The 14896-nt window shown below is 38.9% G+C and overlaps 1 protein-coding gene across 7 annotated transcripts; it reads right to left on the bottom strand.

Annotated features, from left to right (window-relative positions):
- Positions 1 to 1544: 1544 nt before the first annotated feature.
- LOC125753982 (uncharacterized) lies at positions 1545 to 10048 on the bottom strand. Of its 7 annotated transcripts, none has more exons than XR_007407047.1 (6): positions 9944 to 10041; positions 8960 to 9087; positions 7052 to 7110; positions 6144 to 6198; positions 2451 to 2649; positions 1545 to 1953 (listed from the first exon to the last, which is right to left on the bottom strand). XR_007407047.1 is itself a non-coding variant. In XM_049103857.1 (5 exons), exons 1-5 carry the CDS (start codon positions 10023 to 10025, stop codon positions 1779 to 1781), a joined length of 570 nt encoding a protein of 189 aa, XP_048959814.1. In that variant the 5' UTR covers positions 10026 to 10042; the 3' UTR covers positions 1545 to 1778. The 7 variants fall into 7 exon arrangements, 4 of the variants coding, with proteins under 4 accessions (XP_048959814.1, XP_048959816.1, XP_048959815.1 ...); XR_007407046.1 differs by having other exon boundaries at positions 2491 to 2649; XM_049103857.1 differs by lacking the exon at positions 8960 to 9087 and having other exon boundaries at positions 9944 to 10042.
- Between the last annotated feature and the right edge of the window lie 4848 nt (positions 10049 to 14896).

Below are 14896 nucleotides of genomic sequence, written 5' to 3'. Positions count from 1 at the left end.
TCCCCATTCAAGCAAGCACACTTGGATTTGTCACTTCTTCAAACCCTGGCCATAACTTGACTGCATGATAGGATTTAACAATGATTGGACATTGTCGGCTAATACTCCCATATTTTTCAAATCTTTATTCAATAAGGAATAAGATTTCATGTATCAGTGATTCTGTAAGTGGGATCAACAGCCATAGGCTAGGAGAGTGCTTATCAGCTAATAATAATAATAATAAATCCAAGTCTTTTTTTCAGCTATGCCATGTAAAATCTCTACAGCTGCACAGAATGTTGGTTTTTAACCTATGCCTAAGGTCTACACCCTGAGTGAGTCTTTAAGGGCTCCTAAACTTTGAAAGCCATGAACTAAAATTAGCACTTAACTTAGCTGCTTTGCCACACAAGCCTGACTACATTGCAAAGCTGCCATGGCACCTGTGCCTATACAGGCCTCTGGATTACTCAGGAGTCCCGGAAAGGAGGTTTTGCTAGCAGTGAGCCACCGGTATTCTTTGGACTTGCTCACACCTTTCTGTTACTTCCAGTCTTGCTTTTTCATTTAGATAGGACATTTAATTTGTCTTCATCATTATCCATTTCATTTACCGAATTGTTACGACATCAATATAAAATACATATCTGATAAATTGGCAGTGTCTGAAAGACAGATGGGTGGTGGCTTTGAAACCTAGATGCCGGGCATACAGACAAGAGTACGATATCCATGCAAGATGCTCACAGCAGATGAGGGAGAAGGACAAATAAGTCAATAATTGACATGAAAAGGAGAAATGCTGCCCTAGAGTTTTGTAAAAGGCACTCTGTAAGCAAAAAGGGAATACCTTTAGGGACGTGTTTTGTTTCTCCACTGAATTCTTGAGACCCGCATCTGTGTCTGATTTATAGTTTTTTCTGCCACGGTGTCTTATGCTAGTGAGACTCAAATAAATATTTGTTTAGTAACTTACTCAATAACCTTTCCTGTCTCACTTTTTAGTGATACTAAATCCAAGGAGTATCTGAGATTTTCTACTTTGAATGTTACAAACCCTGTATATCCCTGAAATCTTACAGATTTATATCCTGCGCAATGTGTTCATTCAATTTCTCTATAGATCTCTATACGACAGCAGTATAAATGCAGCTGTTTCCCACATCCTATATCTTTCAAAGCCCTTCATAGGGAGAGCTGAATCTGGTCATCCCAAGGTCTTCTAGTTCTTTTTAGAGTGGCAGGATCCCCACTTTCTGCTGTCTCCCTTATTATGCTTTTCTGCCTAGAACATACTGTGAGTCCAGTTTGGGCTGCTGCATGTCTTAAGAAAATCATTTCTCTGAAATGTCAGAAATCCATTTGTAACCAGAAAAGTATTGTAGTTAGCAAATTTTTTATGCGAGCATGAATTCCTCCCCTATTACTATTAAACTGGGTCTTCCTGGGTGACGGACACTGAGGGGGGCACTTGACAGGATGAGCACTGGGTGATATGCTATATGTTGCCAAATTGAACTCCAATAAAAAAAATAAATAAACTGGGTTTTCAATTACTTGATAATTTAATACACATTTAAATTAAGTGTATTTGTTTACAAATATCCCTAAGGGAATTGTATACCTCCAGATAGAGTCTGTTGCATTTCCTTGTCCTTCCTTCCTAGGAAGGGGTGGATTTTGTTTTCATGCCTCCTGGTCTCCCATGCAGAGTTGTTCCTCAGGAAGATGGAATCTCATCCTTTCAAGGTGGTCTGGTGAGACTAAGGGTCCCTACATCCTCGGTGGCGTGTGACTCAATTGTAGGCTATGAGTTGTAAAGGCAAGTCCCTTTGGGGGCAGTTTCTAAGGAAGATTTCTACACCTGGAAAGAAGGCCACAAGCAAGGATATTTCTTCTTGTTTCTCTGGATGCTGTTTTTCTGAACGTGATTTTCTTAATGGGATCCCTTGCAGCCTCAGAATAGCAGAGCTGTGAAGGAAAAGGATAGGCTCTTTGGGCTGAGGCCCTAAATTTATTGACCCACAAGGCTGCACACCTCAAGACTTCCTTAATGTGAGATATATATATATATATATATATATATATATATATATATATATATCTCCAAGGCTTTTTGAGTTCCAGTTTATGAAACCCATAGTTTCTGAAAGCATCCTGATCAGGCCTCTGAGTGTAAGTATCTCCTCCAACCTCTGACCCTTGCTTTGGTATCCCCTCTTTATTTGCTTTGGTTTCCTAGTCCTGGAGGCTAGCTAGCTTCAAGTATAATCTTACTCTCTTTTCCTCTTGATTTCCTGGGTTCTTGTCATAAATGTCTCTCCTCCCTTCCACACGTATTTAATGAGCAGTCATTCGGGGCCCACTCCTCTAGGCATTGTGGATGCTAAGACACTGTCCCAGTCACTGTGTGGGGACACGGGCCTGGCCACCATGGTGGAGGATAGCTCCTTGATTTGTACACATACCCCCTATTGCTGTTCTTTCCAGGACTGAAAACATAATTACATTGAAGTCCACTTTGCTCTTTCATGTTCTGCTGCTCTGTTTTCTTTCCTTTTCCAGTTAGTTGCTGATTCTTTTCCTCCATCTGTTCTTGGGCTTGTTTTTTTTCCACTTTCCTTTGCCTTGCATGGGCATTGTGGTTTGTTCTCTTGTGTCTTCCTCCTTTGAGCACAATGGAAGGAGCTATTAATCCTCCCTTTCAGGCCATTGTGTTTTGAGGAGAAAAATACCCATTACCAGACACTACCAGAGATGCCAGACACACAGAGCCTTTCAAAAACCAGCAGTGAATCTGAGCAGAGAGCTGCAAAAGAGGGCCCTAAGAAAAGGTCATGAGAGCCATAGTGCAGGGGTTAAGCACTCAGGCTCTGAGTCCTCACAGTTTAGATTCAAACCCTAGCTCTACCCTTATAGATGTATGATCTTGACTTAAACTCCTTGTGCCATAGTACCCCATAAAATGGAGATGATGATAATTAGTGCTACTCCCATGGTTGTGATGAGGGGCAGTAAGTTCATATATGATAAGCACATATAACAAACAATTCCTGACCTATAGTAAGTGCTAATGCTTATACAATGGTCATTATCATGAAGGTTGCTCCCTCCTCATCTATGCTGTGAAGTCCTTTACAGCCATTTCTAGGGAACACCTGAAGGCCGAGCCCCAGGGGAAAGCCTTGTAGTGAGAGCAGGGGAAGAAGTATGGACAGGCCATAGCTCCTGGATGAGTGTATCAATTGCATGATCTGGCCCAGAGCTAACCTGTCTTACAACAAAGTGGACCCTGTTTAGTGTGACACTGGCTCTCCCAGAGCCCACTGCATGCAGGAAATCCTGCCTGGTAACCCCCAAGACTTCTGGAGAAATTTTCTCTTTGGTTCCAAATCACAGATCTGAGCAAGTACCATACCGTGTGTGAGACTAGATACCAAAAACATACATGTCAGCCACACCACAGACTAAGCTCTGGTAGGGACCTCATATAAACCACAAACCACAGACCATAAAAAAAGTTCTATAAGCTCATCCTTACAACTTCTCCATAAAAAAGCTGAATTGAATTAACTAAGGGCCAGCCTATTGCAACTCATCTCTGGATTGCATGCCCTATCCACGCACCATGGATAGTTAAAAAGGTAAACCTTATACTTGAATCTCAACCTAATCCTTTCTTCTTTCCCCCATTCCCTCATTCTTTCCTGAGCCATTCCAAAAAGGATGTAAATTTAGCCTTCTTGAAAATACTGTGTTAGGAAGCATGCAAGGGAAAGCATACTCTCATACATTGGTACTAAAAGATGAATTGGAATAATACCTATAGAGGGCAGCTATCAAAATTACAAATGTGCATCCTCTTTCACCTAGCATTTTGCCTTTCAGGATTTATCCTATGAATAAACACTGAGGACCTAAATGGAAAAAAGTTATTCATTGCAGTATTATTTGTAACATCTAAAGACTGGAAACAATCTAAAAGCTCAGTCCTTTACAGTTCATCAACCCAATTGACATCTCTACAACTCCCCCAAAAATGAGGAAGCTCTTCTTGTGTTCATATAAATTATTTCTCAAGATACAAACACACACACACACACACACACACACACACACACACACACACACACACACATTTACTCACTTGTAGATATTATCAGTTAAAATATCTTAGGAAAGGGAGGAGTTACATTGTTTGGGAACTTGGTGAAAGGGAGGCTTTTCACTGTTCAAATTACATTTGGGTTCATTGAACAGAGAAATAAAAATCACAAGGGCTTATCCATGAAAGAAGTCCAGGGGTAGGTGGTCCAGGGCTGACGCTATAGTGTCATGAAGTTAGAGCCATCCAGACTCTTTCAGGCTCTCTACCCCACCCCTCAGGTTGCGGTCCATTTTCTTGAACCCACCATCAGGCCCCCTTGCAGGAAGCAGGAGGAAGGAAGGAAGGGTGAAGTCCTTCCCATTCCAGAGGGCCTCCCAGATTCCTACCCACCATCCTGCCACAGGTCACTGATTGGACCTTAAGTATGCAGCCACACATTTTTCCAAGGAGTTTCTGGGAAATGCAGTTCTGGGCTAAAGTAAGGAAGAAAGCAAGCATTGGGAGGCTGCTACCATCAGCCCTTTCATGCTTTTGAATTATGAAATAAAATACTTATTAAAAATTAAATACAAATCAATTTAAAATATATTTTTAAAAAGGCCTACAAATTGGTACATAGGTCGGGCCAGACTTCTTTGGGGGCTTATCTCTGACCCCATTCTCTAGCCAATCCACTGAGGAGTTGCCTTTTCATTAGGTCCTGTTTTGTCCCAGGTGAACTCAGAGCTCCCCAGTCTCTCCTTCTCCCTGAAACCAGCGCCCCCTAGTGGCGACTTTGGTGGCTTGGATTCTGGAAGTAACCTACCAGATGCTTACAAGATTTCCATGAAGTCCTATTTTTACATCACCCAAAAGTCATTTGCAGAATTCAATCCACTAGGTAAATTCAGAACCATTGGCCTTTGAGTATTGTTATTATTGTTGTTGTTGTTGTTATTTTAAATATTTTGTTTATTTATTCATGAGAGACATAGAGATGCAGAGACATAGGCAGAGGGAGAAGCAGGCTCCCCACAGGGAGCCCGATGTGGGACTTGATAGCAGGACCCCAGGATCATGACCTGAGCCAAAGGCAGACACTCAACCACTGAGCCACCCAGGTGCCCCCTTTGAGTATTATTTTTAAATAATGCTTTGATTTTATTGATGAAAGCTAAATCTTTTGCCACAATAACTGACTATTCCTGCCTTATTACCTGACGTAAAGTAGCTTTGTGTATTCTTATAATAGGAAAACAAAAGTTTTAATTTCAAGCTCTATTTAACATACTTAGGACTGAGGAGTACTTAAGAGAGAATATAATTAGCTTGATCTTGGCATCCCAAATACTAGAGAAGAGTAATTCATATTATTTAACATGTAGCTATTAATGTATATTCAACATAGAGTTTCACTTTATCTTCTTCATTATAATCAACTTATTAAACACTTATTTAATAGAAACAATTCTGTAACTGCAGCCAAGCACTTTTGCCATCCTTCAGGAGTGGCAGCCATTAAAATCAAGTAAATTAATTTTTAAAAATGTCCCAGTCAGCACATTTTTCTTTATGTACTGACAACTCCAATTGTGAATAATAAATGCGAAAAGCTATTCTATCCAATAATAATGATGATGATCAGGGAACTATTTGCTTCATTAAGTGTAATCATAGATATTTAGGCTTGGTATTCACTGTTTATGTTTCCTAACCATTCACAAAGTAGGGCTATTTAACAGAATTTGTACTTAAAATATGTGGCCTCTCCTATCCTACTGGCAATCTATGAGCAGTTTCTTGATTCTTTAGATTTGGACAGATGAGTTCTGCTGGAGGAATCCCTTAATATCTGCTTCTCAGTTCTCTATGGAAGAGGAGCTTTCTCTGCACCCTCTCCCGCCCCCAGGAGGAGCCAGTATTGCAGTGAAACTTCATTGTGAGATCCTTGAAAATCTAAGTGGCTTGTTTTGCCTCAGAACCAGAAAGCAGAGCCTCGCCCCCACACCTCACACGTTTGCATACTTGAAACAGGGTGCACTTCTTACCTGTACTCTTTTTGCTTTTTTCTTACCTGTACTTTCTTCCTGCCCATTTTGCTCCGTGGCCTGGGCTGGTGGGACAGATGTCTGGACAGATAAACAGGAGTGGCTTTGAGGACCCAGCTCCCACAAGCCAGCTGACAGAGATATACTAATTGATCCCTCTTTCTACAGCAGAAGCATTATCCAAAGACCCGAATGATGCTTAGATTTTGTGGTGTATCTCCTGGGGCAAATCCATAGGGAACTCCCAAACTTGTCCCCTCCGCCCCCAAATTTTACTCATTTTGGTAATTGACAATATGATTCAGAAATCTGGGGAGTCACGTTTGCCCCTTCCCTCTGTCTCACTTGCTGTACATTCAGTCCATCATCAGGTCCTGTCTGCTCTGCCCTCACATATATCTGAAGCACACCTACTTTCCTCCTCTCCCTGTCCCCAGACCCTCTCACCAGATAATCACCCAGCCTCCTAACCTACTCCAACTGGTGCTCCCTGCCAGCCCACTCTCCTATAGCCCTGACAGTAATCTTGAAACAGATAGGTCCAATGGTGTTTTTCCCCTGCTCCCTACCCCACTTCCACACCCTAGATTTTTCCATGACATTTGTTATGATCTGATAGGCTGTATATATTCATTCATTCATTCTGTGTCATCTCAGGAGTTTTTGTTTGGTTCACTATTGTATCCCCAGCCCCATCACATGATGCCTTCACCCTATTGGTGGTCAATAAATACAAGTAAAGAGATAGTGGTGTACTGCAGGAATGAGAAATTGGTTCATTTTCCTAAAGTCTTCAGTTCTATGTTAACATCATCTATGATGTGTCAATGTAAACAATCCAACAAGTTAAAATGTACTTTATTTGCAGACCAGCATAAGGCTGTTCAGGTTGTGTACTGTTCAATTCCATTGAGTCACATTCATGGAGACTTACTTTCTGGAGTTGGACACTTCTACAATCTGCAGGGCCCCTGGGAAGAGTGAATTCCTTTGCTGTTTGAGGGAAGGAAAAAAAAAAACAGTGAAAGAAACTAAGGAAAAATGAATAAAGGAAGTAAAGGGGGGGTGTTTGGGTGGCTCATTTGATTAAGCATCCAACTCTTGACTTTGGCTCAGGTTGTGGTCTCAGGGCCATGAGATCGAGCCCCTTGTCAGGCTCCATGCTTGCCAAGGAGTCTACTTCTCTCTCTCTGTCCCCCCTCCCCCCTCCCTCCATTCTCACATGTGTATGCATGCTCTCTTCCTCTAAAATAAATATTTGGGGAAAAAAAAGAATTAAAGAAGTAGAAAGAGAAGCTGAAGAAGAGAGCAAGAGAGGAGAGTGCATAGTAGAAGAGAAAGGCAGAGAAGAAAGAGAGAGCTAGAAAGGCCAATGGGGGAATGCGAACCTGGCGCCATATCTCATTCCTTTCTAGCTCTCCCAGCCTGTTCATTGAAGACCTCTTATCCCCTCACTCAGATTTTGTTTAAAACTTGAAAGTCAGCCAGCCACTTAGGCCACTCTCAGCTTCAGCTGCACTGATATCTAATAAATACAACAGGTACCTAGACGGTCTACTTTAATTTTAAAAAGAATGCCTCTCTCCTACAGCCAATTTCAGTTCATTTATGGAATGCCTGCTCTTGATGTGTTCGGGTGACTGAGCCTAGGGCGCTATGAACAAGAGATGGAGACGGACAGAGAAGCAGCAGGACTTGCCAAGAGATTGCAAGTGTGGTCACAGCAGGGGTCTGCAGTGATTAGAGCATGGGCAGTAGTACGGTGTGTGGCAATGGGCATGAAATATAAAACCAAGAGATGGTAATGAAGAGATAGCAGGATTTTATAATGATTGCATGTAATGATGGAAGGAATAACACAGGATCCCAAAGTTAGAGACCTGAACAGTGCTGGCTCTACTGTTATAAAACTGATATTTGAATAGGGGATTCTGTATGGATCAATTGAGTAGAAGAGGGAAGATTGGTTTTTAAATATGTTTAGAGGAAATTAATCCTTTGGAATTTTAGGCGAGTCCTCTTGAATGGAAAGAGTCATTAATAAAAACAACATACTATAAAGGTATCTGCATAATAAACTTCATTTTTATCTTAATTATGTAAGAAAAAACTGATTTTGACTATCAATTTCCAATTCCCCTTTCCTAATGAAGTTATACAGGCAAAATTGCAAAATATAGAAATTTGAACATAATTAGGAAAGGAAATTTTTAAACTAAACCTCACCAGTTTCCAGAGATGTTTAAAGAAGGAAAAGAAAGAAATTGCACATATTTTTTTTGGCTCATAGCCCAAAAAACTGCACTCCAAGCTTCATAAGAAACCGAAGTAGGGAAAAAGCTGGCAAATGCAAAAATAAGACAGAGATTGGGAAATTTTTTGGTAGAGGTACAGCTTAGTTGGAAATAAAAAGCCAAGAAAAAAAAGATTGCATTTTTATAAGAACTATAGTAGTAATGAAATCTTTAAACCTCATTTATAAGAAACAGGTTAAAAAATGTAAAACCTTGACTGATGTGGAAATAGAAAACTATATGCCCTTCTCACTTTCCACTAGTAAATCTTAAACCAGCTTCTCCACTTACGTATTACCATGTGACATTGGACAGTAAGACTATCAACCTCAAAGATTGTCGGGAAAATTCAGTGTAATAATCCACACGAAGCCTTTCGAGCAATACCTGCCATTTAGTAAGTGTTTCAGTAAGTCATTGCTATTCCAACTCTTAGTGATTTTAAAATGAGATGTCATCTTTGCTAAAAAAAAAAAAAAAAAAAACTAGATACCAATACTGATTTTTCCCAGTTTTGTCCCTTGTTCATTTCGGTCCTGGGAAAATACCTTTCCAGTTTTATAGCAGAGGACAGATAAAATGTCTGGCTTCCACCAATGCTCATTTGCTCTTGGGCATTTATCAAGGATAGTTATGCTCTTCTGGGTAGAATCAATTCCTCTTCCACTCCCGGTTTCTGAGGCAATGGACCAGGTATTGGAAATATTTCAATCCATAGCACCTATGGTCTATGGTACTTTCTCTTTCTGCCTTTGTCTTCTGCACTGTAGTGTAGGGACTCCACATTGAGGGAGACAGTAACCACCCACTCCCCACCTCCATTTCCCTTTCCCCCCACCCCACCCATTCACACCCCTAACTTTATACCTTATATGTTCTGGGAGCTTCAGTCTCCCAATGTATATGGAAGTGTTTGGGATTGAGGCAGTCAGGAATAATAATAGTAAGAGCCAAGAATACTAACTACTAGGCCATGTTCTAAGCATTTTATGTACTTCCTGAAAAGCCCATTTTATCCTCATACCACCCTATATGGTAGATTATATTACTATCTTCATTTTATAGATGAAGAAACCGAAGCAGAGACAGATAGTTAAGCTCCCTATAGCGAATAGTGAGTAGTTGAGCTATCACTTGAATCTGCTCTAGAGGCCACCCCATTACACTAGCCTATCCCCCTGAAGAGAGTGTTCCAGCACTAACTGACAGAAAAATGGCAGCAAGTTGTATTGCGTATTCCTCAGGTATGGGCTACAGACTCTGTTTGCATCAGGAAGCAGGTGGCATCTCCCCATTCTCTTAGAAGCAAAGGACAGGCAAGCCAGCAATTATTTTTCTCAGAACTTGTCTGTCTTACTATCAGAGAAAATGTCTCCTTGGTCTCCTCCACACTTTTTTGGGACCGTATCTGGAGGTTTTCTCTAGAAAATTATAGGAGGGCCTCTTCTTTGGACCTTGGTTATTGCCATTTTCAACATCTGTTTCTTCTGCCACATGATATCCTCTCAAACTAGTTATGCTCCCAATTTTACCATCAAGGCGCTGCCCACTGCTACAGGCCCAGCACAGAGGCTCTCCTCGCACTTCAAGGGAAGAACAGTGGTTGCTGTTCATAGTTGGGCAGGTTGGGCAGCATGACCAAACAGGCACCATACTCATTGTTGACATCACAAACGCACATATTTGTTACAACAATTTTTCAGCAGATGGCAGTGAAGACTCTTGTTTTAACAAAATTTGTATACAATCATAATTTTCTGACAGTATTTTGAGGAAAGAGTCCCATCCCCATTCCTTTTTTTTTTTTTTTTTTTTTTTTTTTTACAGAAGTGTTGTGTGGACCACTGATATGGGCAGTGTTCAACTTCTCAGGCAGGCTTCCTCTGAGCCCCAGCTATCTATCTGTAAAAGACCCCACAGCTCTGGCCCCTTCCCACTTACCCTATTTAGACTAGACACGCTAATTTTCTCTTCATGGCTTCAAACTAGCCTAGTTCTCAAAGACAGGATGTTACATTCCAAGAAACTCTACTTCCACATAGCCCTAGAAATACAATTAGGCCATTGACACATAAATCTGGTTACTTCTTCCTAAAAAGAAAGGGGTAGGAGTAATAGGTGAAAGAAATGCTTAAATTTTTCATTTTTTCCTAGATGAGTATATAAAAGATAAGTATATAAAAAAATAACAGTTATCCCCCTTCCTCCAGGAAATCTCCATACTGGACAAATATCTACAATTCCTCTCTCTCCTTGGTCTTTAAAAGAAAAGTCCAAGAAAAATTCCCTTAGATTGGCTAGAGGGTGAAACAGATAAGCATGCACACGGGGTAGATCACTCAATGTTTCTGGGTCTGTATATACTTAAAGGGGAAAAATATCTGAAAGGGATAATGGAGGATGGGCTGGGTATAGAAGTCAGATTAAAGATTTGGAGTGATGCAGTAAGGTATAGAAATTTGATTTTTGGAAGGTTTTGCTGTGTTTCATGATCTGCAACCCTCTCCTCAATTTCCTTAAAGAGCCTTAGCAAGGAAAAAACAACAAAATTACTTTGAAAGGCATTTGAGAATTAGATTTCTTTCTTTCTTTTTAACATCATTTGATTTGGGGTGACTGGGTGGCTCAGTGATTGTGCATCTACTTTCGGCTCAAGTCATGATTCTGGAGTCCTGGGATGGAGTCCCGTGTCGGGCTCCCCATGGGGAGCCTGCTTCTCCCTCTGCCCATGTCTCTGTCTCTCTCTCCTTGTCTCTCTTGAATAAATAAGTAAAATCTTTAAAAAAAAAAAAAAAAAAACATCGTTTGATTTTCCTGGTGATTCACATCAATGTCTTCCAAGTGGATGTCAATTTGGTAAATCACAAACTCCCCACTCTGTGAGGCTGCCTTGAACCACAAGTTTATAGGACCTATGCTTCTGTTCTACTGAATGATTATCCTCTTATAACAAACAACACATTCAGAGGGAGTAACACAAAACAGTCACAGGACAGCAAAAAAAAAAGAAAAGGCATGATCTGATTTCAACAATAATGCCAAACTTCTGAAAATAAAAAAAAAAAAAAACAAAGCCTGGACATTCAACTGAGAATACACTAGGAAATGAATAAACAGTGGGCAGAATTAGGGTTTTCACTTTAGTTCTATATATACCCAAAAGTAGAATTGCAGCATTATATGATATTTCTATTTTTAATTAAAAAAATAATCTCCATACTGGTTTCCATAGAGGCTGCACCAACTTACATCCCCATCAACTGTGTGCAAGAATTTTATTTTCTCCATCTTTTCACCAACATTTATCGGTTCTTGTCTTTTTGATAATAGTTGTTCTAATAAGTGTGAGGCAATGACTCATTGTAGCTTTGATTTGCGTTCCTTGATGATGAGTGATGTCAAGCATCTTGTCACATACCTGTTGGCCACCGGCTTGCCTTATTTGGAAAAATGCCTATTCACAATTGCTCATTTTTTAAACAGATTTTTGGTTTGTTGTTATTGAGTTGTATGAGTTCCTTGTATATTTTGGAGATTAACCCCCTACCAGACATATGGTTTGCAAATATTTCTTCCCATTCTGTAAGTTGCCTTTTTTTTCCTTTTTATTTCTATTGTAGTTAACATACAGTGTTATATTAGTTTCAGGTGTACAACATAGTGAATCAACACTTCCTATATCACCCGATGCTCACCACAAATGCCCTCCTTAATTCATCACCTATTCCACCCATCCCTTTACCTCTTCTCCTCTGGGAACAATCAGTAGTTCTATAGTTAAGAGTCTATAGTCTGTTTTTTTCACTTTGTTCTCTTGTCTCGTTTCTTAAATTCTACATATGCATGACATCATATGGTATTTGCTTTTCTCTGACTGGCTTATTTCAGTTAGTATTTTTTTTTTCAGTTAGTATTATACTCTAGATCCATCAATATTGTTGCATATGGCAAGATTTCATTTTTATGACTGAATAATATTCCACTGTATGTTAATACCTCATCTTCTCTATCCATTCATCTGTGGGTGGACACTTGCATTGCTGCCATAATTTGGCTGTTATAAATAGTGTTGCAATAAACAGGGGTGCATATATCCCTTTGAATTAGTATTTTCATATTCTTTGGGTAAATACATAAGTAGAGTTCCTGGATCATATGGTAGTTTTATTTTTAATTTTTGAGGAACCTCCACACTGTCACAATAGTTACAACAGTTTGCATTTTTGTTGGCAGTATAGAAACCTTCCTTTTTCTCCATAACCTTACCAACACATTTCTTGAATTTTTAATTTTTTTTTATTTTATCCATTCTGATACATGTGAGGTGATGTATCATTGTGGTTTGGATTTGCATTTCCCAGATGATGAGTGATGTTGAGCATTTTATCATGTGTCTATTGGCCATCAGTATGTCTTCTTTGGAAAAAATGTCTGTTCATGTCTCCTGACCATTTTCAGTTGGATTATTTTGTGTGTATATGTTGAATTATATAAGTTCTTTATACATTTTGGATACTACTCCTTTATTGGATATGTCATTTGGCAAATATCTTTTCCCATTCAGTAGATTGTCTTTTATTTTGTTGTTTTCTTTGTCATGCAGAGCTTTTTATTTTGATCTAGCCCTAGTAGTTTATTTATGCTTTTGTTTCTCTTGCCTCAAGAGACACCTCTAAAAAGATGTAGCTTAGGCCAATGTGAGGGAAACTACTGCCTATGTCCTCTTCTGGGATTTTATGGTTTCAAGTCTAACATTTAGGTCCTTAATCCATTTTATTTCTGTATATGGTATAAGAAAGTGGTCGAGTTTCATTCTTTTGAATGTTGCTGTCCAGTTTTCCCAGCACCATTTATCCTATTGCATATTCTTGCCTCCTTTGTATATATTAATTAACCATGTAATTGTGGGCTTATTTCTTATTTTGTTTTCTATTCTGTTCCATTGATCTAGGTGTCTATTTTTGTGCCAATACCATCCTGTTTTGATTACTACATTTTTGTAATATGACTTGAAGTCTGGAATTGCAAAACCTCCAGTTTTGTTTCCCTTTTTCAGGATTGCTTTGGCTATTAAGGGTTTTTTGCAGTTCCATACACATTTTAGGATTGCTTGTTCTAGCTCTGTGAAAAGTGGTGTTACTTTGCTAGGGATTGTGTTAACTCTAGTTTGCTTTGGGTAGTATTGACATTTTAACAATATTTGTTCTTCCAATCCATGAGCATGTAATGCATTTCCATTTGTTTTGTGTCATCTTCAATTTCTTTCATCAATGTTTTATAGTTTTCAGAATACAGGTCTTTCACTTCCTTGGTTACATTTATTTTTTGATATTTTATTATTTTTGGTATAATTGTAAATGGGATTGTTTCCTTAATTTCTCCTTCTGCTGTTTCATTATTAGTGAGTAGAAATGCAACAGATTTCTGTAGATTGATTTTGTATTCTGCAACTTTACTGAATTCATTTATCATTTCTAGCAGTTTTTTAGTGGAGTCTTTCCAGTTTTCTATATGTAGTATCATTTCATCTCCAAATAGTGAAAATTTTACTCCAAGTGGTGAGTGTGGACATTCTTGTCTCATTCTTGACATTAGAGGAAAAGCTCACGGGTTGTCTCCATTCCATATATTAGTTGTTAGTTGTTCATATAAGGCCTTTATTATGTAGATATATGTTCCCTCTAAACCTACTTGGTTGAGGGTTTTTACCATGAATGAATGTTATACTTTGTCAAAAGCTTTTTCCACATCTATTGAAATGATCATATTGTTTTTACCTTTTCTTTTATTGATGCAATATACCGCATTGATTTGCAAATGTTGAATCACCCTTGCATCCTAGGAATAAACCCCACTTAATTCTGGTGAGTGATTTATTTAAAGTTTTGTTGGATTCAGTTTGATAGTATTTTGTTGAGGGTTTTTGCATTTAAGTTTATCAGAAATATTGGTCTATAGTTTTCTTTTCTACCCTGGCTTTCTTTCCACATTTATTTGCATGATAAATGTTTCTCCATGCCCTCACTTAGACTGCATGTGTCTGTAGGTCTGAAAAGAGTCTTTTGTGGGCAGCATATAGATAGGTCTTGTGTTTTTATGTGTTCTGTCACCGTAGGTCTATTGATTGGAGCATTTGATCTATTTACATTCAACAGATTATGGATAGGTATGTGCTTATTACCATCTTGTTATTGTTTTATGGTGGTTTTTGTATTATTTCTCTGTTCCTTTCTTCCTTTGCCCTTTTCTCTCACAATAAATTGGCTTCCTTTAGTGGTATACTTGGATTCTATTCTCTTTATTTTTTGTATACCTATTTCTGGTTTTTAATTTGTGATTACCATTGAGTTTGTATATAATATGTTCTGCACATAGCAGTCTATATTAAGTTGATGATCACTTAACTTTGAACCCATTATTTACTCCTTTTCTCTTACATTTTAGGCATATGGTGTCTTAATTTACATCCTTTTATTTTGCGGCTC

The sequence above is a fragment of the Canis lupus genome, chromosome 29, assembly GCF_003254725.2.
Source record: "Canis lupus dingo isolate Sandy chromosome 29, ASM325472v2, whole genome shotgun sequence".
NCBI classification, from domain to species: domain Eukaryota; kingdom Metazoa; phylum Chordata; class Mammalia; order Carnivora; family Canidae; genus Canis; species Canis lupus.
This window is presented reverse-complemented; position numbering and strand designations above follow the sequence as displayed.

Excerpts from the sequence above, each read along its gene's own strand:
- LOC125753982 (XM_049103856.1), bottom strand. The coding sequence starts at position 10,025 with ATGAACAGCAACCACTGTTCTTCCCTTGAAGTGCGAGGAGAGCCTCTG. Across the intron at positions 9,088-9,943 it reads CAGTGGGCAGCGCCTTGATG|AAACCGGGAGTGGAAGAGGA; the intron begins GTAAAATTGGGA and ends CCATTGCCTCAG. Across the intron at positions 7,111-8,959 it reads TCTGCTATAAAACTGGAAAG|CAAAGGAATTCACTCTTCCC; the intron begins GTATTTTCCCAG and ends TCCCTCAAACAG.